This window comes from Diadema setosum, chromosome 2 (assembly GCF_964275005.1).
Source record: "Diadema setosum chromosome 2, eeDiaSeto1, whole genome shotgun sequence".
Lineage (NCBI taxonomy): Eukaryota > Metazoa > Echinodermata > Echinoidea > Diadematoida > Diadematidae > Diadema > Diadema setosum.
In genome coordinates this window covers 40,791,027-40,815,415 of record NC_092686.1, presented here as the reverse complement: position 1 = coordinate 40,815,415, position 24,389 = coordinate 40,791,027, and the positions used below count along the sequence as shown (strand labels likewise).

The 24,389-nt window shown below is 39.1% G+C and overlaps 1 protein-coding gene across 1 annotated transcript in view; it reads right to left on the bottom strand.

The window, feature by feature from the left end:
- Nucleotides 1-459: 459 nt before the first annotated feature.
- LOC140246299 (peregrin-like) overlaps nt 460-24,389 on the bottom strand; it is a 35,326-nt gene continuing 11,396 nt past the window's right edge. Inside the window, exons 4-12 of the mRNA XM_072325766.1 lie at nt 24,231-24,359; nt 23,093-23,221; nt 21,597-21,785; nt 20,231-20,351; nt 19,444-19,695; nt 18,072-18,959; nt 6,140-6,246; nt 3,549-3,691; nt 460-1,511 (exon numbers count right to left, since the gene is read on the bottom strand). Of these exons, the coding sequence (XP_072181867.1) occupies nt 1,307-1,511; nt 3,549-3,691; nt 6,140-6,246; nt 18,072-18,959; nt 19,444-19,695; nt 20,231-20,351; nt 21,597-21,785; nt 23,093-23,221; nt 24,231-24,359 (2,163 nt within the window). The 3' untranslated portion in view covers nt 460-1,306. The remainder of the gene's footprint in view (nt 1,512-3,548; nt 3,692-6,139; nt 6,247-18,071; nt 18,960-19,443; nt 19,696-20,230; nt 20,352-21,596; nt 21,786-23,092; nt 23,222-24,230; nt 24,360-24,389) is intronic.

Sequence of the window (24,389 nt, the reverse complement as noted above, 5' to 3'; positions counted from 1 at the left end):
GTCAATTATCTAGGTTGACAATTTCTCTCAATTGTATTCAGTCTCAAGAAATTAGCTTTGCAAATGACCAGTACATCTTATTTATATTAGTCAGTTTTTCTTTCTCTCTTTTTTTTTTAAATTTAAACTAAAAAGGATAGCTATTGTAACATTCTTCTGCACTGGTCTGACCTTGATTATTCAAAAACCACACTTGAAATGTGACCGCATTTACAGGGTGCAATTACTACTTTTGCCTATGCTGTGGTTTTGTAATAACAGCCTTGCATGCAGCAGCTGGACCAACAATGGCACCATTAAGGTGCACAGGTCTTAACTTCGTCTTTGAGTGCCACATTTGCATGATGCATGGATGTTTGTGATTTTTTTTCCTACATATTGTCGATCAGCATGCACAGTTGTTAAAACAAGTCACAAGCCCAATGTACACAGTATAAAGATTAGCCCTGTATGTTGTATTCAAGAGTTACTGCCTTCACCGTTTGTCATTAAATGGTACAAAATTGTACGCACTACAGGCCTACTAGTTGAGTCTAAAAAATGCAAAGTCGTCAGGCAACTGAATGAGCCAAGCAGGCATGGACATACAGAGTTGGAGTTTTGATAGCACCACAAGGTGAAATGCCCACATGACCTGCACAGGAGCAAACACAGCTCTGCCTTTTCACACTCCTACAAAGAGATGTTGTCAGGGCTTGCTATATTCAAAGTCCGCTCGGTTCTCCCTGTTAAAGAACTACAGATTTCTTTCAATATAAAGGTAGCTCACGACTGCCCCATTTTCTTGAAGTACACGGTATCTGCATTTCATACCATCATTAAGAGAATAATAATGACAGACTGAAGTGATGATGTGTTTGCATCTCAAAATCATACACATTAGAATTCCATGAAAGTCTAAATCACTTACTGAAATGTGACATCCCAACAAACAACCCTACAAAAAAAAAATAACTAAAATGCATTAACCTCAGCGTAATTACAACAGATATTCCTTTGAGCATGACACTGTAAGAAGGTAGTCTTCAATATGTGTTGTCACGTTGCACAACACATGAATGATTTTAGCCACACGAAGACAGCAGAAGAATCGAAAATATACATCTTTCTATGAAATTACACTTTTCTTAAGTTAGTTGAAAGTCAATGCTATTTTTTTTTTTTCATTCACAAAAGTAATGAGTTTGTGTACATCCCTCTTATGAGTCAGAGGTTGAGAAGGATATTGACGTTGACTGCCGTGCCCATCTCACGGTAGAATGTACCGCAGACTGGAGAGAATTCCAGGGGGCCCAGGGGCCTCCTGTCACGCAGTGTCTATGGCCTCGCTCGTGTCGCTGGTGAACGGCTCGGCGCCCTCGCCCGTCACGCGGCGCCTGTGGAGGAGGGCGCGCTCGAAGGCAATCTGGACATTCTTGCGGACGGTGGACTTCCGCCCCTCCATGAGCTTCACGTTATCCAGGCCGGAGTCAACTCCCAGGGGTTCTAGCTTGGTGCGCGGGAGCCACTGCCTGTAAAGCGATGAGGAATAGGATCAGCAATTCTTTGCATGAGTAGGTCAAGGTCCAGGTATTAATTGTTACCATTCCATGCATATCTTGTCTCACAAAAGTTGAAGGGGAGGAGGATGTACATCATCTCAAGGTCAACAAAAATGACTACTGGAGTATGAAGAAATTCTTTACCATGGGTAAACACCACATTGATCCATTTCTGCTGTCCAGCTATTCCACCACATTATTTTCAGCCATGTAATATAATTCAGAACAGAAAAGTATGATTCTCATAACACAAGACACACATTACGATTGTTATGCTCAAATTTTGGAAGAACAAAAGAAAACAAACTTCTCAGAATGTGCAGGGATTAAGGGTGATTGTAAAAAGACTACACTTAAAAAATTTGGGCCGTGCAACGGCATTTTGCCATCATATAATTCATCAAACTTGGCACAGAGTCTGAACATGTATGCTACCACTTCAAAAAAAAAAATCATTTCAGACAAACTTTGATGAGTAATATAGATATACATTTGAGAGTGTCTGAAATTAGCAGGAACTAAACATTCTTACAAAATTGGAAGAATTGGAACATCGAGGTACATTCTGAATGTTTGGCACTCAACAATTATTTGCTTCACAGAACATTTTATTCTCATGTGCAACATAAAGCACCAGTCTGGGACACTGCTTCTGTACCTGAAAAGTTTTGCTTTGTTTTCATACAGTTGGATCAAAAGCTGTGGGATGTATTTGGCTGTTTCCTCTCAGCACTTCAGCATCTAACGTGTACTCTCACTTGGAGACAGAAATCTTGCAAGTCTAAAAGCTGTATTAAACCTACATGAGAAACTAGACGCACTTGGAAAGTGGAAACCTCCCCAAAAGGCCATTTGGTCACCAACAATTAAGAATTTTGCACACAGCTTCCTTTGCAAAAAATCAAGATCATAATCGGGATCACCACTAGAAGCTTATCACCTGATCCTTTTACTTAACCCGTTGAGGACGAGTCCCGAGTATACTCGGGCAGGTGTCTATGGGAATTACGTGTTGTAGCAAAATCAAACCGTCCTCAACGGGTGAATGTCATGGTTGAATAGGTGTTTGCAATTAAAAGTTATGTGCACTTCCTAAAGTTTGGTTTGCACAGTCCTTTTGTTCTTATCTGCTTCACCATGAATACCAGAAAAGGGTATAATTGACTTGTTTGATTCAATAGACTGTATAGATATGTGAAGAGTGATGACAATGCATGCACAGCTTGGATTATACATTGCTGACACTCAATCACACAACTCTATTCAAACAAAGTATATGAAGCTGAAACCAGGCAATGCTACTTATCATGACCATTCAACCTGTTGCCTTTATCAGGCATTGCCATTTCCATGAATACAGGCCACTTGCAGTTTTCATATGCAAGATATGTCAATAAACCAGTTAATTAACATATATTCACACTGGTTTAATGCCTACCTATAGCTGTAGATCACAAATGAACTTGTTGAAAATCAGAAAACTTACCTGAGGCTGCAGCACATAGCAACGACTACGACACAAAAACTCTGATTCAGACTATTGACATTATTTTACTTAGCAGGAACAGGTGAATACAGGGGTTTTGTAATATTTGACAATCTGAGAACAGCAGATTTTCTTCAATGGTAAGATGATAAGAAAACTCATCCTTGTCCTACCTAACAACAACTTATGGATGCAATCTGACTCAGACCGAGGTTATACTATAAACTCCCCAAAGTGTACAAAGTGGGTGAAAGAATTGCAAATTACTCAGATTGGCTGAAATGAAACACCCTTAAATCAGAATACATTACAAAAGTCCCATATGGAATTGAATTTTGTGTTTTGTTTTTATTTTTTTATTTTGTTTTTTGTTTCTTTGTTTACAAAGTACTCAGGGAACAACATAGCTAAACTTTGATGCATATAAGTAAACTGGTCTGTTCCCCATGTGACTACATTGCAATGTGTTGGAAAATTGATGGGGGGGGGGGGGGGAGAGATGGGTAGCATGTCCAACTCACCATGTACGCTTGTTGTCAAAGAAGAGAACGAGGTAGAGGTGTTCATCCGAGCTGATTCGCTGGTTGAGGACCTCCTTGGTGGGCACCGGGATGGGCACGCCGTTGTGGAACATTCCCGACCGCGGCATCTTGGGGTCGATGATCTGTGAGTGGGGTTGAAAGCACAGAGGCGTCATTCTTTGGGATGGTGGGAGGCAGCGACATTGAACACAGTGGCATCCATTCTGTTCTTTGCAGAAACACGGCACTAGTGGCATAGCCCGTGTTTGTGCAAAAAACAGCGGCACACGCCCTCAACGTGCAGAACTATGTGCATCGCTCATTATCCACGATGCCAATTCATAAGAAGGGCTGTGCCAAATTGTTGCCGCATGTGAAAAGTGGGTATCAGTCACACAGCTTACGACGGGAATATCATGCCACAATGAACATTCCAATATGGAGACGCAGCTCCTGAAATCAAAATACTGAATACTCCCACAGGCTCACAAATGAGGTGCGTGTGATGTCAACGAGAGGCTTGGACTCAAGACTTTGGGTATAACAAATCCTGTTTCTTTCTGCATTTCAAAACCAGATCATGAGCACAACTATTCACTTTGAAAACTTAGACATTTTGAATTCACTACACTGTAAGGAGACACTTCCATTCCCCTATGGAGTGGGAATTATCAATGGAACGACAACCTTTTCCTGCAACCAAATGTGATAAGGAAGCACTGAAATTTTTCAGTCAAAATCTGTTTTGATATAGTTCTGGAAGATATTATGTACTCTCTTCCTTTTTTCATCAAATTTCAATTCCATTGTTTATAGTCAGTTTAAACAAAAGTGAATTTATGCCTGTATTATTTGACATAAACTGTTAACTTCAGAATTTGTTTTTCTTTTGTATTTTGTAAAATGTCTGGCTGAAAAAGATGAACATCAAACTTTCAAACTACATTAAATCAAAATTTGTATATCTCTCTTGTCTGCAAACCCTGTGTGAAAGTGAGTAAACTGCTATTTTATGTGCATTCTAGATAAGATTTCTGCTCTGAGCATGGTATGTTATTCTTTTCCACTGTTATTGCTTGTGCATAGAATGTGATAGAGTATTGCAATTATTATTCTTTCTAGACACAATGCCTTGCCTTAGGATGGATTAAGAGGATCAAGGCAGTGAGCTCTCGGGAGTATTTTTCACTTCATCTTTCTCTCATTTTTTTTTTCTCCCTGTTTCAATTGTCCAACAGAGTTGTAAATATTTGCACAAAAATCTCATCGAGTCAAGGCGGGGGAACAATGTCATTGAAGCTGCATATTCAGAGGGGTTAACGAACAGGTTAATAGGTATATTCATATGAACATAATATGTACTCTATGCATATGGATGCAACAATGCAAATGCAAGCTGACTCTACAAGACATGCCCATGGGTCACATACACAGAGGAGCCGGCTGCTACAAGTGTGCTACAAAGTGTCCATGACTCAACAGCTAAATGTCTACCTTTAAGTTGGAGGGGAGATATGAACATATAGTGCACATGAAATTAGATTTCTAGAATCCTGGTCTGACTTACACCCAAACTGAATTACTTTATTTTTCTACCATTGCCAAAGCTGCACACAAAACAGGAAGCAGGGTAAATAATACCTTTTTTTTTTTTTTTTTTTTTGCCAGCAAAACACCTAAATAATATTAGAATTTTGAGGGGTAAATATGATACACATGAATAATATATCATGAAATAAAAGACAGGAATAGGGCGGATGGAAGCCTGACATGTCTTGATTATTGTTAGGGAATAAGCGTGAGAGAGGAAAAGGTCAGTGAAGCATGAACAGCAAATGAAAGAAGAAGGTAATGATGGACCAAATGTCAGGCACGCCTACTCCTCTCACAATGGAAACGGTAACATCTCTTTGCCGCCACAAACTTACTACCTACTGGATGCAAAGGCCAATGGCCTTCGTTCCTAACCTGCTTAGTCCTAACGGTCTCATGTTTTGCGTGCCTGAATCTGACAAATGCTGATGACACAAACTAGGTGCGGCTACGGCCGTCTACCACTACTCGCTACGTGACCTACGTGACCTAGCAGGGCAGGGTTTCTCCATGTCACGGGTGTCCAACCTACAGCCCACGTACCAATGGCAGCCATGCAGGGGTTAATATGCTGCACGCAAGTCCTCCCCAGATGCCAAAGAGGGGTGTATAAAAACACACAGCATTGATAACACTTTCCAAGAGCATGTACGGTGATATGGCTTTCTTTGTGAAGATGGCAAAACCAAAGTTTGAATGCAGAAGTGGCTTGTTGCTTGCAACCCATACAATTTTGGTCACTCTCTACATGTCTGACATTACAATCAAGTGTTGTCGATGTCAGCTACATATACGATCTGTCCATCACTGGAAGTACACTAATAAAGGAATGGAAAGTGGAGGAGGAGGAGGAGGTGGTGGAGGGGGCTGGAATGATTGCTTCGCGACCCTTGGCTGTAGACTTTTGTAGGTTGGACACTCGCTGGTGCAGGAGATCACCCCGGAATGACGGTTGGGTTGGAGTGTGTGTGTGTGTGTGTGTGTGTGTGTGTACATACCAGAGCGGGATACGAAGGGTAGCCTCTGCACTTGGCCCAGACCAGGTCCAGTGGATTGAGTGGGATCTCCTCTTCATCCGATCCCCATTGATGGCTCCTCAGTTTGCCTGCACGACACACAGTGGGGGTTGTGGGTACGTTAGGGGGGGCCCCAAGCAGTACATCAGTCAGTCAGTCAGTTTAGGGGGACAAAAAAAAAGTGTAGGGAAAGTGTTTGATTGATGACACGAACCAAAGACGTTATTTATTCTAGGATCTTATCTCTTTAGGTATCACAGGAAGAATATCTCTATTATCATGTGCTAGTAGGATGGTTTGAGGTGCCAAATAATCCAGACAGACAGTGACGGTTAATGAGTCTAACTGCTCAGTGGTCCACATGGGTTGTCTCAAGAAGCCCAATTCTTCTTTTTGTGGTCTGTTTTATATTTTTTTCCCATCTATCGCAGGTCATACCATCTAAATCCAAAGCTAAGCCTTACAGATAGGTGGGTTAACAGATTGCCGGTATGTTATCACTATCATTTCATACATCATGAACAGTCATTATTATCATTATTACACGTGTATTATTTTCTTTTAAGATAGAAGGAAAATCCTAAAATGTTAGCTCTCATTTGCCTGAAGAATATTCTACAATTCACCAAACAAGGAAAACTCAAAACTTAAGCAAATTTATCAATTTAAAGCTTACTTCTACTTGCTGTTGTTCTCCATTTCTTATATTGACTACAGTAAAATGGAGTTTATATCCAGGGGCTATAACCCTGCCTCTTAATCATTGCTCTTTGGTACTTCTCTGTGGTGGAACAAATATGAAATTTAAGATGCAGTCGTTCCGATCTTCTATGGTTTGCTTCTTTGCAGTACAGGGCATGCATGCAAATGTGATTGTATTAATGCATAAACAGCAAGTGCCACTGATAATACTGGCTGATGAAGAGCTTCTTGAAATTTTGCATTTTCCTGAACCTCTTTTGTTACTTTGCATCTTACAGCTTGGTTTCTAAGAGGATAAAAATGTATTGTACACGACAAAGAAATAGGCTCTCGTTCTTTTAAATGTATGCCTACATGTTGGAGGAAGAAAACTGAACTGCATTGCTGAAATTTTTCTGTTTTGCTTGCAAAGCCAAGTTGGGGGAGCCGGAGAGGTTTGCGCTGCTTTTGGTTCGCATTTCATTCAGCACACTGAAAAGAAACTTTTTTTTTTTTTTTAAAGGCATTACACAACAAACATGCAAACTGAATTGTTCAAGATCTACTGTTAAGTGTTCACCATATACCAGTATATCCATTGTAGAGAACTTAACAAGTTCAGACACAGACAATTTGAGGATCAAAGAACCCATCTTGGATGTTTTCTTCATGGTAATTCTTACAAACCTGCAACAGCACCAGGCTAGGCCTAGTAGAAAGCTTGAAAACTCAGTATGCAAAGAGAACTACTCACACCTTGTTAGTGGCAAATTCATTTACTTGTAACCCCTCAAATTCCCCCAGCACCCGCTAAAATATACATATGTGGAAAAATGAGCAATGAAAATATATATTTATTATGGGCTTGCGGCCAGAGCTGATGTTTTCATGATACAGGAACCCTGACGTCATCTCTCACGCAGACACTACACTGTATCACCTAATAGCTATGAATATAGGACAACAGTGGCATAAACAGTGATCCTTAATGGCAATGGAACATGTCTCAGTTCAGCTCAAAATTGAATATCATAATATCTAACTCACTGCATTTGCTCATTCTTCATCTGAAAATGAAAATATGCACAAGTGTGTGTGTATCTACCTGTCTACACCTGTAGTAATACATGGATCTCTCTCTCTCTACATACATTATATATTATATATACACACACACATACACACACAAATAAACAGTGTACATCTAAACGTATATCTATTTCTGTATGAAATACATATAGTGTTAGAAAAACAAAGTTAAAATTTCCAAAATTCTGGAGAAACATTTTGAAAGAAGTAGAATGTCACTTTCGTAATTATCTGATTCAGCAAAAAGAGTATAATTATGGAATACCTACCCTACAACGCGTAAAGGATTTTCTGTTCACACAAACACACACACAAAAACTGGAACATGGGACTACCAGCTATATATTAGTTTCATCTCACAACCATACAATCTGAAAAAAAAAAAACAACTGCAAGGTAACATGCAAATAGTGAGCCATCTCTTATCAAGTTTTAGTAGTGTCAACTGTGGATCATTAAGTTATGAGGCTTGTGTTACACATGGTGTTTTTATTATGTGAATATGACAGTGCATATGTTTAAGTATACAAAAAGGCATACAAAAAGAACATGCTTTAAGAAGGTTTCATTCCAGTCGCTCCTATGTCTTGTTAGTCCTCTTGTTGTAAATCATCAAGAAAGTATTGTGCTATAATAGTGCAAACTTCCAAGTACAGTTCTTACTGTAGAGGTCTTGATTTGTGCAACGTAGATCATTTCACAGAGTTTGAGCAAGATTATTTATTATCATTATTGTTATTTCAACAAAGAACATTTCAAATGACAAAACATTACATACTCAAGAAATGACACATCAATTCACTCTCAAACTTCGAACTTTTGTCTTATAAATGCAGAAAGAGAATTGAGAAATATGCATATAAAATTAAATGAAAATATACTATAAATGATGTAAAAAAATTCTTTAAAAATTAATTAGTATTTAAAATTTCCATTGGTAAAAAGGTAGCTAGACCTCATATTTGGTACAACTTAAACATAAACTTTTTTTCTCTTTTTTTTCAGTGCTGTGCAAGTGATAAATGTGAAAGAGGGCTACTTCCTTGAAACTGCTCAGACTTTGTCCATTACCTTAAAGAAAAGAGAAAGAATCAGTTCTTTGGACATTTAAAAAATGCTGTTGAAAGTCCTACGTGGGTCTCTTCAATCTATTTTTTTCCTTTTTATTTTTCCTTTATTTTTTGTTATTATTATCATTATTATTATTATTTTTATTTATTTATTTATCATTATTATTATTATTATTATTATTCTTTTTTTTGGGGGGGGGGGGGTCATTGTGATGGTTGTGTTGTTTAAGACTAACACAAAATGTAGTATGTTCACCCCTCGCTGAGGAGCGAACAGCTCTACAAGGCCTGGCGCAAGTACAGTGTAGTGCATTTGAGGTTGGTGTATTAGTGAGTGACTAGTATGTATTACATCCACACAATAGGTTCATTACACAAATATAAATAAGCCACCAAATGATAGTACCTCATAGAATAATAATTACAAAAGCAAAAACTCATATCATACGTACTCTTTCAAAAGAAGCTCTGTCACAAGTGAAGTAATCAATAGGTAAGGCAACTTCTTTCATCTTGTATAAATTCTTGCTTCATTGCACACACAGTGTATGATATCATTTTCATCTGTAAGAACTATACTTTTCCTACTCTTTTCTCTTGCACGATAGACATGTACATTTGTATGCTTATCAGCTCCAAAATCAAGTTGAGATCATAAGAATTGTGCAAAAAGTTCTCAGCTTTATGGAAATTCCTGTCATTTTAGCACCATGCAATGTACTCAATCCTAGATGTCAGTTGGGGGTGTATACTGATGCTGTGTCGATTGTAAAATACAACAGACAGAGTGAAAAACATCTTTAAAAAAAAATCTTAATTCTTTGAGACCTGAACTTAGTGTACATATTTCTCTTTCTTTTTTATTTCTCTCTTTCTTTCTCCATCCATTTTTTACCTCCGCCAAGGGAAGAAGTTATGTTTTCATCGGCGTTGGTTTGTTTGTCAGTTAGTTTGTTTGTTTGTTCATGTGCAAAATAACTCAAGAAGTTGAGCATGGATTTGGATGAAACTTGCGGGAAAGGTTGAGCATGACACAAGGAACAGATTATTAAATTTTTGTAGTGATTTAGAAATCTTTATGGATTTTATGAAGGATTTTTGATATTTTGGCAGGTAGAGGTTGTAGGCTCAATGAATTTGAGTGCAAGCTGCGCCTTTTTTAAGGTTTTCATATATGTGCACTTAAGTGCATGCTCTAGTTTGTAGTGTGCTGCGCAGCTGAAGGTTTATGACATAACAAAGGCTTCTATATTGGGAAATCGGGCAATTTTTCAGCATGCATAGGCCTACGTGAGACGTATGGGTGGAAATCACTGATCTCTATGGAAGAGCAAGATCATCAGTGGAAAGTAGCTGCTTGGCGGAGGTCTGCGTTCTCAGAGTGCCTTTCTAGTTTTGTTTTGTTTTGTTTTGTTTTTTTCTGGGAGGGGTGTATTTATCAAAATATTTATTAACATAATGTACTTGCAGAAAAGATGTATGAAGAGGGTGTTCATTCTTGCCTAATGATTATAGTAATAAAGCACACTCTTCTGTGTACAAAAGCACTGTACAGTAAAACAATAGCCATAATGCAGCACTTTCGAACCTTTGTCCTACATGAAAATCAAAGGGAAACCTGGCAATATTACATTAAAAAAAAAAAAAAATCAAGTCACTGCAATAAAGCAGTTTAAACACAAATTCCTGTAAAAAAACAAACAAACAAAAAACGCTAAAACATTTTCACCAAGGACAAAGCAAACCTCTCCACAGTATTTTAATAAGCTAGCACACCATTCAGATGAACTACAAGAGACCATTGGCAGTAATATGTTTTATTTTAATAGTTCGAGGACAACAACCCCAGACCCTCCCCCTGACCCTAACCCTAATTATAATCCTGAACCTAATCCTAACCCTAACCCAAATGCTATTAAAGCCTAAACATAACCCTAACCCGAATCTTTATTCTAACCCTATAACGAACTGATATTTAGCTGGGGGGGGGGGGGGTGTCCTGAAACACTTTTACATCATTAAACAACACTACCAAGAAATGCTAGAATTTAATTTCAAACTGTAGAAGACAATATTAAAAATTTGCCTCATGTTCATCACTTAAGGAAAGAATAATAACAGGGGCAGCATTAAGTCATATCACAGAAACACTCTAAATACACATCACCTTAGTTAGAAACTACAATTGTGAGAACCAAGGTGTCAATTTTGAATTGCACTGAAACTTCTTCTTTTTTTGTCATAGTAAAATTATTTTATGCGAGTCATGTAGGGTTGTTAAATACAACATTTGTAATTAGAATTCTGAGGAACATACACCCACACACACACACACCAAAAAGAAAAAAAAAATGAAGAAAATGCAAAATTACATAATGGGGGTATAAAATGCCATCTTGATTTAAATCCAACAGAGCAACATTTGAAATAATGAAAACTCAAAATATGATTTTACATTTGAATGGACCACACACAAACTAAAAAAAATAAATAAATAAATAAAACCTGACAAATAATACTTCAAATACATTTTGGAAGAAGGCCTGAAGATTGATTATAATGATGATACACAAAGTATTGATTCGCTTGATGTATTCATATTTGTATTGTCCCATCACTGTTAATGTCTGTATGCCATACTATTGTCCTGTGCACCTTCGAAAATTTTGGTGTTACTTTTTTTTATTGTGGCTTCAATCTACATATCTGTAGGTAAATCCATTTAATTGGATTTTTCTGACAGATATGAAAATTACTTCAAAAGAAGTTATTTTTGTTTATTTTCACTGGTGGGCCGTGAATTAACAACACACAAAAATATTGTCACATGCTGGGGTAGTGTATGTACTGGTACCTCTGTGCACTTATGGTAGCCTCAGAGTCAAACTGCAAAAACAACATCTTGTGAAAATGTCTGTGACCTCTTCGTTCGCGAAAATATCTGCACGCAAAAATAACAGCCTTTTCTACAGTACAAGCACTGCCTTTTAGTATGTTTGTTGGTTCCTCTGTTTTTGTTGAACATGTCTTGAACTTACAATGTACATACACCATACCTTTCATTGTGATGACAAGCATACCTGTTTCATAAGAGTGATATTTGCTGACTGATTTCAGTGTGTCATCATCTCATTTGCATACCTCGTTAATTTGTGTTCCTTTTTGAAAATTATATAATAATACATTTTGCAACTGAATGAAGTTGAACTAAACACTGATCTAAACCTGACCAGCAAGCCTGTGTTTTGCTAGTTCCTAAAAATAAAAACTCATCCAGGTGCTGTAATGGAAGTTTCAATATGGAGTAACTGATAATAATATGAAGTGCTGGTTTGAATGAAAGAGAAAAAGAAGTATTCAGTGTTTCTTGCACTCATAGAAGTAATAGCAATTCCCATGTTTATCTGTGGGAACTCTCAGTCAAGTGTTACAGGTGACATGACATATTTCAAATGTACCCGGCAAATTATGAATTTACGTATTTGTTGATGATCAGGCTCTCTTTCACTGATACAGTATGACCTGTATTTTCAAGAAAATCACTGTGATGTGACTGACAAATACAGCATTCTAAGACTCCAAATGAATACTTCACTTGATATCAATGTTCACTCAGAACTTTCTTGATCATTTGTCAGAAGATGCCTGCAATTCCAGATATTTGCTGCATGAGTTCATTAGCTTTTACTGGCTCACAGTGAAATGAGCATAGACTTGATACTGTAAAACCAGGTACAGTGGACTCCAGTTATAACGAAGTCCTCGGGACTGGCAGGTTTCTTTCATTATATCGAAATTTTGTTATAACCCAACAAATAAACAATAAAAGACAGAGAGCAAACAATGTTGCAGCCTAAATTATCATTTTGTTGTAACTGGAATTTCATAACGACCATGTTCGTTATGACGGGAGTGTACAGCATGAAACTTGTGCACATTTTGAGAGGAGCCGAGCTTCGTGAAAGTAAAATGCATGCAAAGGTGTTTTTCTATGCAATACATTGAATGCCAGTGGTGATTTGTGAAACTTTCACGGCGCAAACAAGGCTGTCGGCTCCCATTCATGAAAGCTTCATGTCGCAAATGTTTCTGGTTTTACGGCAGTCGCAAGCAGGCAATGTCCAAACTGAACACAGTCATCCTGTGTCAGCTCTCATGGGATACGTATATCACAGGCATCCTGGTGAAATAATCTGGGCCAAAATTTCTTGCAATCAACATGACCTTTCGTACTATCAGTAAGGCTAGAGTACTGTATACGCCATACATTTCGTGAGCATATCTCACAAATCAATATGTGTGGAAGAGAATATCCTAAATGGTTAATTTGTGACTAAGAAACAAAAAACAGCACCTATACGAGAACTAAGTATTATCACTTAGTAAGAACCAGGGTTAGTGATTTTTCATCTGGAATGTGATATGCACTACATTTGTGTTATTCGGAGGCAATACTTACCGTACGAGGTAGAGTATTGTCAACTTTGCAAACACCACATGACTTGCAAAATTTGAAAGAATATAACCACATGTTGTACGTATCGCACATACTGGTAAACCACAGCAGGTTGTCAGTCAAGTTTAGAACGTACCATTTGGTAGTTATTGTAGTGGTTCCTTCAGTCTCAAATTGATTATCACACAGTATGATGACTTTGAAGTACCTTCTCATGGGACTCCCGTAATATACTCTTTTCCTCTAAAGCCTGCACTGAAGTAGTATGGGACATTCCGCAAGAAATGTTAGCTTCTACAGGCAAAATTCATTGGTTTATTGCCAACTTCCTGGATGGGAGGGGGGCACATGGTTACATACAATGCAGGCCTTGGCTACTGGTGAAGGCTGTGGGTCCAAACCATGAAGTTAAAGGAGATTGAGCCCAATTTGTCCAACTGAAAACATCCTTGAGAATGATGTTCATTTCATACTGATCCACAAGCTTGCAATCAAAACATGGGAGCACTTACCACTATCCTTATTTCACAGATGTAAAGTAATTTACCTTGGGCTGGAAAACCATCCAACCAACTTCTCTTGGGAAATTATGTACACTGACTTTGCTAAAAATGATCAAATTGGGATTAGCTCTATGAGTCTAACAGGATCCATGGCTTCATTTGACATAGATCTGTTAAATAACCTTTCCTCAGAAAAAAAAATAACTAAAATAAAAACTATAGAACCATACCTAAACACCCACTTCCACAGTACTAAATTTCCTAGTTACAAAGTGGAATAGGAGATTTGGTTCACAGGATACAGGTATATAGAGATGCTAACATTACAATATTGTCGACCTTATGCCAAAGGGGCCTTTAAGAACTTCCCCTGTTATGCCAAAAGGGTACTAATAGTGTACAAAGTCTATAGCGTTAAGGGCATTTTGGCATAACAGTGGAAGTGGTTTAAGGCCCTTTTGGCATAAGACCGACGATATTTGCTATTTATTTTCTGTGAATATGCAGAAAAGGGATAGTAATATTGTCAAAGCTGTACTATTACCATTCATCCCCATCATTGTGCATCTGACACGACTCGACGATGTTCGATCACATCAGGATTGCAATCCTACCCTGACAAATGAAACCCTCCATGTGTGTTTATCAGGTAAGAGAGAGGAATAATCATTCACATTTCTTCGAAACTCTCACACACATGAAAATCCTCTTCAGAATCCTTCGCTCGCTCGCTCACTTGAAGACATACAAACATTGTACATTCCACTGGGGGCGATAGTGGCACACGATATGAACAGCACTGTCTCCCTAGCCGGCACTCAGATATTGATAAATATTGTCTTACCTGTTTCACATCTGTGATTCCACTTTGCAAACAGCACTGAGAGTTGTAACCACGAATGTTGGTGTTTAAAGTCAATGCACAGCAACCAACACATACACAGACACAGACACAGACACACACGCAACACAGATGAGCTTACACTTAACATTGCAAATTCGACACCAGCATTTTTACAGGCAAAAGTGAACGCCACTGATATGCGTTGCTGGAGGAACGGCAACACACGAGACTGGAGTCATGCAAGACACAACTTTCGATGGAGATGGCAATCAACACAGGATTGACAACTTTGATAAGAGTCACTGAGGAAAGTGGACGACAACTTTGCATGCTTGTAGAGTGCAATGAAATGGACACATCACAATACCACGACATACTAGTATCGTATCAGTCATCAGGATGTGAAAATGACCTGGGCAATGTGTTGGTCATGATCATGGTGCAATGAAGCTACAACACTGTGTTAGTAGTAGTAGTAGTACAGTTATGGTGGCTGTGGTAGTAGTGGTGGGAAAAGTGATGTTAGCCGTGGTCTAGTAAGAGAAGAGGTACTGGTAGTGGTAGTTGTGGTAGAGGCAGTAGTACCAGTACTAGACAGAACAGAAATGATGTAAAGTAGCATTCTCAGGTGTGGAGGTGGTGGTAGTAGTAGTAGTAGTGGTGGTGGTAGTAAAATTAGCAGGAATGATGGTATTTTAGTCTTATTTGTAAGCAGAGAAGTAGTGGCATGAAATTTAGGTAATGGCAGTAGTTGTGATGTAAGTAACAGTGGTATTAGTTGCTACTAATAGTACTATAACACAAGTGGAGCGGTTTACTAATGTTGTAAACACTTGACAGTTAATGCTATTTGATTCACCTTCTAGTTGTAACAAACATGCATCTCAGTATTGTTTTGTGGAATTTAGTTTTTCCTGGCTGATACAAATTAACTATGAAAGCATTTGCACTGTGTGGATGACATATAAAGATAATTTAAACTCCATATAATGGTGCACCTATGGGCAAAGCCAACTAGCTGTGGTCTCAGTCATTTTGTTAATATGACTACCAAAGATAATTCAAACTGATGGTCTGCATTACCCAGTAATATGAGTTTCCTTTGACTTAACCAAACAATAACCGGTAATGACTTTGGAGATACACAGAGTGTTCTGAGCAAGGGGTGAAATACTACATTTCCCAAGATGAATGCTAGTGACTTGTAACCTTCCTGATGTATAAACCCCTCAAATAAATAACTGTGTGTTCCTGCTCATGCAAGTCTACAACTCATCACCTGCCCAGCAGAATGGCCTAGGGCCTGCACATTTAAAAAACAACAATAACAACAACAACAAAACAGACAAAATAAAAAAATGACATCAGTTTCTAAACTCTATCAAATTATGTCACAATAAAAAAAAAAAAAAAAAAACGTTTTGTGGGTCAAAATTTCACACTAAGGTCCTTCTGCTGGGCAGGCAACGATATTGTCATATCACCTTTACAGGTGGCAGACCTATTTTGCAAGTAATGTACTCCCAATCTCTACTAGACTTCTGCTTTGTGGCCCAGCTGGATGTAGTTCTATTTTAGGTGTGGCAAGCATAGATGTGAAGGTTATATTTCCACAGTGCTTATTTTCTTGGAATACAAAACATTTTTTTTTTTTTTTGCTGGAGCAAAGAAGTATATATATTTTTTAATTTCCAAAGTCATTTGAGAATTACTCTCATCATATCCTCACTTCGTAAGACATTTAATGCCATGATAACGTTTATTTCTGTTTGGCACTATGTGAAAAAAAAAAAATGGGGGAGCAGGGGTGGAAGAGGGGCAACCTTATCACATCACCTAGATCACAGACTAGAGGCATATTTCATTTAGATATATGTGAGAACATATCACGTCTTTCGTAAACAACAGTTTTATTGTCTAATTATTGCAAGGAGGGTAGGCTAAATGAGCTTAATGGCTAACATGTCTGTTAACATTTAATTTGCATGACAAAGTGTAATGTAGTGATTGGATGGTCTAACAAATGTGAAAGGACTTAGATGGTGATGAAGGGATCAAAACAGCACAAAATCCATGATTTCGTGCCCTTTGAGTACTCACACTGAGTGGTAAAGGGCATTACAAATACCCCTATTATTCTTACTATTACTATTACTACTATTATTACTATCATCATCATCATTTCACAGAATATTCCACAACTTCAGTCCATAATCTTGCTTGTTAAATGATTGTCTAACATGCTTTGGAATGGAGGGAAGTGTAAGTGTTAGTACTGGAAGACATTGTCTGTAGGTCGAAACGTGGTCATCAGAGTTAAGGAGTTCTAGGTGATTCAAACCATGTGGTTACTTTTAGATGAATGAGGGGGAGCCTTTCACTGGAGCTGAAAGCAGCTGATTTGGAAGCTGTAACCCCGGTGCACCCCTTTAAGTTCATGTCATTCTAGGCACTGCTTGATCGATTTTCACAAGACAAAGTACACAGACTAGGACATGACACTGCAAGCAGATGAGTTGTACATGCAACATGCAATTGAGTGACAAGACTTACAGGCAAAGGGTCACAAAGACACACATTATTTTTCTCAACAAGGACACAGAAAAGAGACAGGTAGACAGTGCCACTTTTTTCCTTTCACTTCCCAAAATACATTTCTTTAAAAAAAAATGATTGATTTATCAAAAAAGCCTATTAAATTCAATCCTTGTACAAACAACATTCAATAGGATGTAGAAGTTGCAAAATTTTCAAGAGCCCAACCAAAAGAGAGCAGAGGGAGTATAGAGTCAAGTAACAACTGCATACAGAAAGGTTAAAAAAAAAATTAACACATAAAGCCAAACATAAGTGCCTTTGAGTGACACAGGAGGACAGAAATGAATCAAGGTAAGATGCACGAGAAGTACAGTAAAGAGCACAGGCAGAAGGTTGGAAATGATGAAAAAAAGGTAAGAGATCAAAGCACAAAAACAATTGAAAGCAGAAACAAAATTTTAGGGTAAGCAATCCAATGAATGGAACGTAGTCAAAATTTGCTCAGAAGATGAATGAGAGTATGAAAACAAACTGACATTTCTATTTTTTTTTTCAGCTTTGTAATGAAAATATGCAACTTTACACATACACCCCGGATTCTTGACAGTGGTGATTTCTTTTTGCTATTTGTTGTAGTTGGGTTTTTCTTTTTTTTTGGAGAAATTTGAGAAGAAAAGTGTTGTGTGCACGGTCACCCTACCTCTCCTGTCCCTTAGCACAGGGCCAGCCGCACCTGTTGGGATGGGTCTGCTAGTAGTACTGGTGCTCTCGCCGCACGATGTGTCGCCGCTGCTGTCGTCGGTGTAGGGATTCCTGTTGGCCTGCAGCAGGCTGCGACCACCCGGCCCGGAGTCCTCCCCTAGCGAAGAGCTCATTTCGGAGACAGACCCATTGGATGTGCTGGTGGAGGAGCTACTACTGTCAGAATCGGAGCTGCTGCGAGGTCTCGTGCTGTCCGTTCGGTATCGCGAAAAACTCTCCCCCGTCTGCTGTCCCGTCTCAAAGCCGTTGGGCAAGTCCTTGGAGGGGGACGTGACCCTTCGGGGACTCCGCTGCCCAATGGTGCTCATGCTCATACTGCGAGATCTCTTTGAGGGTGGGCTGGCACCAGCATCATTGTGCGCAGGCAGGTTTCCTTCATACTCTGTCTCTACATGCAAACTTCCACTCTGGCTGACGCGATGCGCGGGTTTGTTCGGGGACGCTCCCTGGTCCATTGACAGGGACCGCTTTGGAGGGCGTCCAGGTTTCCTTGGGCTGGGGCTACCCTGCTTGCCCTTTGTTGTGAAGAGCACAGATGTCCTCCGACCAACTCCAGACGGGGATGCTGTTGCCTTGTCAACGGGGGCAGGACTCTTCGTCTTTGGTGTCTCTGCATTGTCATTGGCCGACAAGGTTGGGATGGTGTCACCCCCAGCACCGGGCTGGGGATCAGACATGGTGCGCACAGATCTGCCACGCCCCCTTCCCCTCCCCCTCCCTCTGCCTGGGGAGCTGACAGCCTTTCCCAGAGAGGGTCTTGAGGGAGACGACCGGCTGCGATTGGTGATGGGCAGAGGCCTTGCCGGGGACAGCTTGGGTGGAACTGAGTCACTCTGAGATGTCACTTCACTCGACTCACCTAAATGGGGGCAGAGCAAGGAAATATTACAATAAAAATCCATTAACAACGAAATAGGCAGTGGGACATATACAACAACCTATGCTAGATATTGACCCACCAAAGTTGTACCTTTTTGTTATCATTTCTACTCTTCATTATAGAACATTTCACAAGACAGAGTGAAGAGATTCTCTTTCATTTCAGCCCTCTGTTGTTCACATATAACTATTCGTTTCAGTCACGAATTTTCAGAAACATCATTACTGCAAAGTGTGTAACTAGTGAATTGACAACACAAACAGATTTAAAGTTACAGAAAACTTCCATCAGACGGGGACTACAACACAACAGGCTATGGCTTTCATCTAACTTTAAAGTTCTTGTTTCTCTCTTTAAATTGGCACATTTTTTCAATATTTCCCACAGATTTGCCACAGACAGATTTTGGCAACATGTTCCAAGCAAGAAGTAGGGACTAAATCTGTTAGGGTCAAATTCTCACTTGAGGAATCCTCCGTGGTCAGTTCGGCACTCCTGCCGCCGGTGTCCCCTCCGTTCTGAGGCTTGCTCTTGTTCTTCTCGATGGCCAGCCGTCGACGGATCATGTTGATTTCGCGGCGGAGCTGTTTGGAGCGCTTGGAGCGGGCTGCCGAGTGCTTGATGCCGCACGTCGCATCCAGCTTCTCCAGGAGTTCTCGAAGCTGGTCTTCAAGGGTCATATCGGCCCTGTTCTCTGGCTGCAGTACTGAGTCAACTGGATGGACAAACACACATTGCCAAATTAATTACGATCATTGTCAATTCCCTTGCTTCCCTATCACGCTATTCTAGAGTGATTTCATGCATATTTGGTTTACACCTTGCACACTTCTGTTAAACACTAGTTAGTATTATATAAATAAAATTGTACTATCACCTTAAAATCAAAGACCTCATATCATAAAAGGAGGTAATCTTATGCCAAAAAGAAATATAAATAAAAAATAAAACATATAACAGACCCAGAATGTGAGTTGGACATCAACAATGCATTATCCTGCATCTTCGCCAATGTCTGTATGAGTGAACCATATCAAAATCATTGCACACTGAACATACACTTGTAGGAGTTGCATAATTATTACAATACATTTTGTCCCGAAAAATTAGCAAGATACTGACCACTACCATTTAAATTGAATATGAACTTCTGAAAGGAGCCAATTTACAAAAACAAGAAAAGTTTGCAAAAGGACAGGACGTTGAACACGCTTTGTACGACACAAAATGTCAGACGACACTGGACTTACTGTCTCCTAGTTTGATTTTCGCCTCCTCGTATTCTGGTGCCTTGTCAAGGTGTAGTCCTGTTTCTGGGTCGTAGCCTGCTTTCTCTGACTGCCTCTTTGCTTGTCGTATTACTGCTCCTCCCTACATAGGATGAAAACAGTTTTCAATTTCATATTGTATTTCACCTCTACTCAATTTCTGCAAATCACAATTTCTTTGTAAACAACTTAACCCTAAAAAGGCAGGGGGAGGGGGTTGAATCAACCCCCCTCGGCATTTTTGCACGACTATTCCGCTGCGCGAATTTTTTTTACCACGCTGTTCACTGACTTTTTACTTTTACATCTTGCACATCTTTAGACACCATTTTCGAGAAAATTGTGCATACCTTTACAATGCTGCATGACCTTTTATACTTGCCTGTCAGACCGACAATGGCTCAAAAACATGATTTTGTGTATTACAGCAAATGGAGTTTTCTCACCTTATTCATAAAAATATGATTATTTTCACTTTCATAGGCTGAAATCAATTAATTTTAGCATAATTATGCTTGAAATAGGTTCAATCACAAATATTGCGAAAAAAAATGATAAAACAAAAGGTTGAAAAACAAAGAAATACATAAGAAATTCATAAAATACAATACATAAGAAATTAATTTTGATACCAGATTTTTCTTTCGACTATATTGTTAGGAATGCTACAAAGGATGTTGTCACCAAAAATTAGGATTCTAGGAGCTTTACTTTCTGATTTAGAGCAAAATGTATGATTCTATACATATATTTGCATAATTAATATAATAAAATTTCTATTTCTTTATGTATAGTTTGGTAGATTACACCACAGGTAATTCATGTGCCAATTTTCATGGCGATTGCGCGATCCGGATTGACGGCCGAGATCAACCCCCCCCCCCCCCCCTTTTTAATTTTTCATTGAGGATGTGTGTGAAAAGCTATTGGTATCAGTCTCACAGACCACTGTGTAAATTGCGTTCACTGCTGTACACCGATTGCCTATCCTGCAAGATCTATACATCTTTATTTCAAAAGTTTACAGTTTTTCAACTTGTTGAGGACGGGCTGATTTTGCTACAACATGCATTTCCCATAGACACTTGACGGAGTATACTAGGGACTCGTCCTCAACAGGTTAAAAGGTTCCTTGAAGGGAAATAACAGAATAATATCATATACACGTTGTAGCATTTCAAGTCACTAGTGAAATTATGAATTCCGCAGTGACAGAAATTGCACCATTCCCTTTCGAGCTGCGCCCCTCCAAAAATAGTGCAAATCCTGCTACTACAGAACCATTACATCAACTAGAGCCTCTCGGTGCACGGTAAATTTTGTTTTCTATGACTCTACGTCAACGTACCTGGTCGCGTAGCTTGACAGCTGCTCTGTAGTACTTGGTGTCCTTACTGTTGTACGTCATGCAGTTCTCCACCATCTGGTTGAAATCCTCCTCCATCTGGTCCAGCCCCGTGTACTTGTGGCCGTCCACCTTGCGGCTCATGGTGGAGAAGTCCATGGGTTTCTTGATGACATCATAGTAGTCCGGGGCCTGCCATGAAGGAACAAAAGTTTCCCTTTGTTTACTTGTTTTGGTTTATTTTTATTATTTTTTTTTTTGCTTAATTTTTTGTTTTTTTTTGTTTTTTGTTGCTTGTGGACAACTCACTTTGCCATTACAATGTCACCAGAATCTGATGGACACTGATAATACTCTGTCTGCAAACATAAACTAGCCCCTTGGGCGGTAGGATTTGCTTATTCAAAAAAAGTCACCACACTTGCCGAGAGTATATCATCTAAATAAAAGCCTTTTGGTCGGAAGAAGAGGATGGCCAACAGGACCAGTCCACTTTTCAGCTATTTTCAACTATTTCACAATGGCTCCCTCTAATGTATGGTGATATAACCAAACCAAGCCAAGTTTGCCTCTACTGCTTATCACAGCCAAGACAAATCTAAATGTTGTATTCAACATTTATCGCATTCTTCATTACCTGGTGTTTGCCAAGTACACATAACCTCTATGATACATCTGACAAGATTGAAGGTGGGCATTTCTAGTAAAAACTCTACTCCTTCATATAATGTATACAGGAAGACATAAATCTTATGTGGGGGTGGGGCATAATTACATCTATACATAATTACGTCTATCACCTACTTTAAGTGAGGAGCGCAATGAGAAATTTCTAGGGAGATGCATTAGGGTTTGGGACAAAAAAAAAAGGAAGCATACCAAGCAAGGTGCAATGTGTCCAGGTATTGCATACTAGAATAGTCTTGTCAAGTCTGGTGTGTAATTTTTCAGAACATCTGCCCCTCACAAATTGCAGGTAACTTTCACGTACAAAAGTGTCCTCAATTTATTTCTGAAGGTCATTAAAGATAAAGGGATAGTATAGCATTGGCTGAAATAAGGATTCAGCTTCCAACTTTTTGAAAGACACTTAGAAACGGCTTTATGAAATGTTAAAGAGCATAAACTACTAGAGGAATTCAAAGTTTATTTACTGAAAATCAGCTTTGAAATGGGTGATATATCCAAAAATAAAGTAAAACAAAGTGATCGTAATAGAAGGTGAGTCCCACCTTCTATTAGGATCACTTTGTTTTCTGTATCTCAGACATCTCAAAACCAATTTTCTTCAAATAAACTTCCTCTTAGAATAGTATGCTCTTTCATATTTCATAAGAGGTTTCTCATTATCTCACAAAATGGAGTTGGAATCCTAAAGCCTCATCTCAACCAAAAACTATACCATCCCTTTAAATGGGGCTACTGCTGATGGTGGGTTGAAAAACAAGTTTCTTGACTTTTTGCCCAGTAGCATCTTTGGAACACACGCCATTCCGTACCTCCTCCACTGAGACTGGCTCTGCAAAGATGCTGAAGGGGTCCTTCTCCTCCAGTTTCTCCAGTGTTCTCTGAAGCAGGATGTTGAAGGGTTGCAGCTGCATTTCCGTTGCCTTCTGGCTCACTTTGATCTGTGATGGTCGGGGGGAAAACAAAAATTACGGAAGGACTGAATCAAGCAAACATGTGTGAAGGGTTCTAGGGCAATCACCCCCTGGACATTTACCGCCGACCCTTCCCCTAACCCTAACACTAATCGTAATCCTGAACCTAATCCTAACCCTAAACCAAACTCTAACCCTAAACCTCACCATAATCTTTACTCTAACCTTATCACTAACCAGAATTTAGCCAGGGGGAAATTGTCCTCAGGGGTAAATGCCCTGATACAGAGAAAATACTGCATTTAGTGTAGAAATTAAATTACAGAACTTTTAGAACAAGGCTGTATGAAAACCTGCATGTTGAATCAATCAGAAATCAGTGGTGCATTTCAACTTTTTTTAGAGGAAAACAATTCTTATAAAAACGTCCCATAAAAATGATATTCCCTTCTTACTCCTGTCTGTGATAGTGGTATTTTTCTTGTGTGCATAAATCTGACTATTCCACAGACATTGATTTGACATTTAGGAGGTATTGGGTGAAATTCATTTGGGCAATGCAAAATAAGAGAAAGCTTTCACATCGCTGCTACTTTCACGACACTCAGTTCTACAGTGACCACCATCACAGGAATGGCCCAAAGTTTGAAGGTTTATGTAATATGCAACATCAAAGCTCCTCTTCAGAATAGTTCAGAAAGTTTGCTCTCTTTAAAAAGTTTAGAAATAACACATAAATGAAAAAAAAAAAGACAGGAGAGTTACTGTATATGCCAAATATTTCATGAGGTTTTTATTTTCATGAATTTCGCGGGTCAGGTGCTATTCACGAAATTAAAGATATGCAAAATTAATGACTCTGATCCTGATGTGGATGTGACGTACGCATGTACATTTCTTCGTTCAGTACAGGACTCCACAATCGTGAATTTAACCACTCGCGAAATCGTCGGGAATTCCCGATTCGCGAAAATTTAGACTCGCGAAATATATGGCGTATACAGTACCTCACAAAGTGGATTCATGCCTTCCTTACCTGTTCTCGCTTGAGCTTCTCCCGCTTTCTGATGAGTTCTACCAGCAGTCGAGCCCGCTCCAGGTCGTGCCGTAGTCTCTGCCAGTACTTCAGCTGCTCCTTCAGTCTGTTGGCCTTCTGGTTCTCCCTCTGATGAAAGGAAAAGGGAAGGGGGAATGA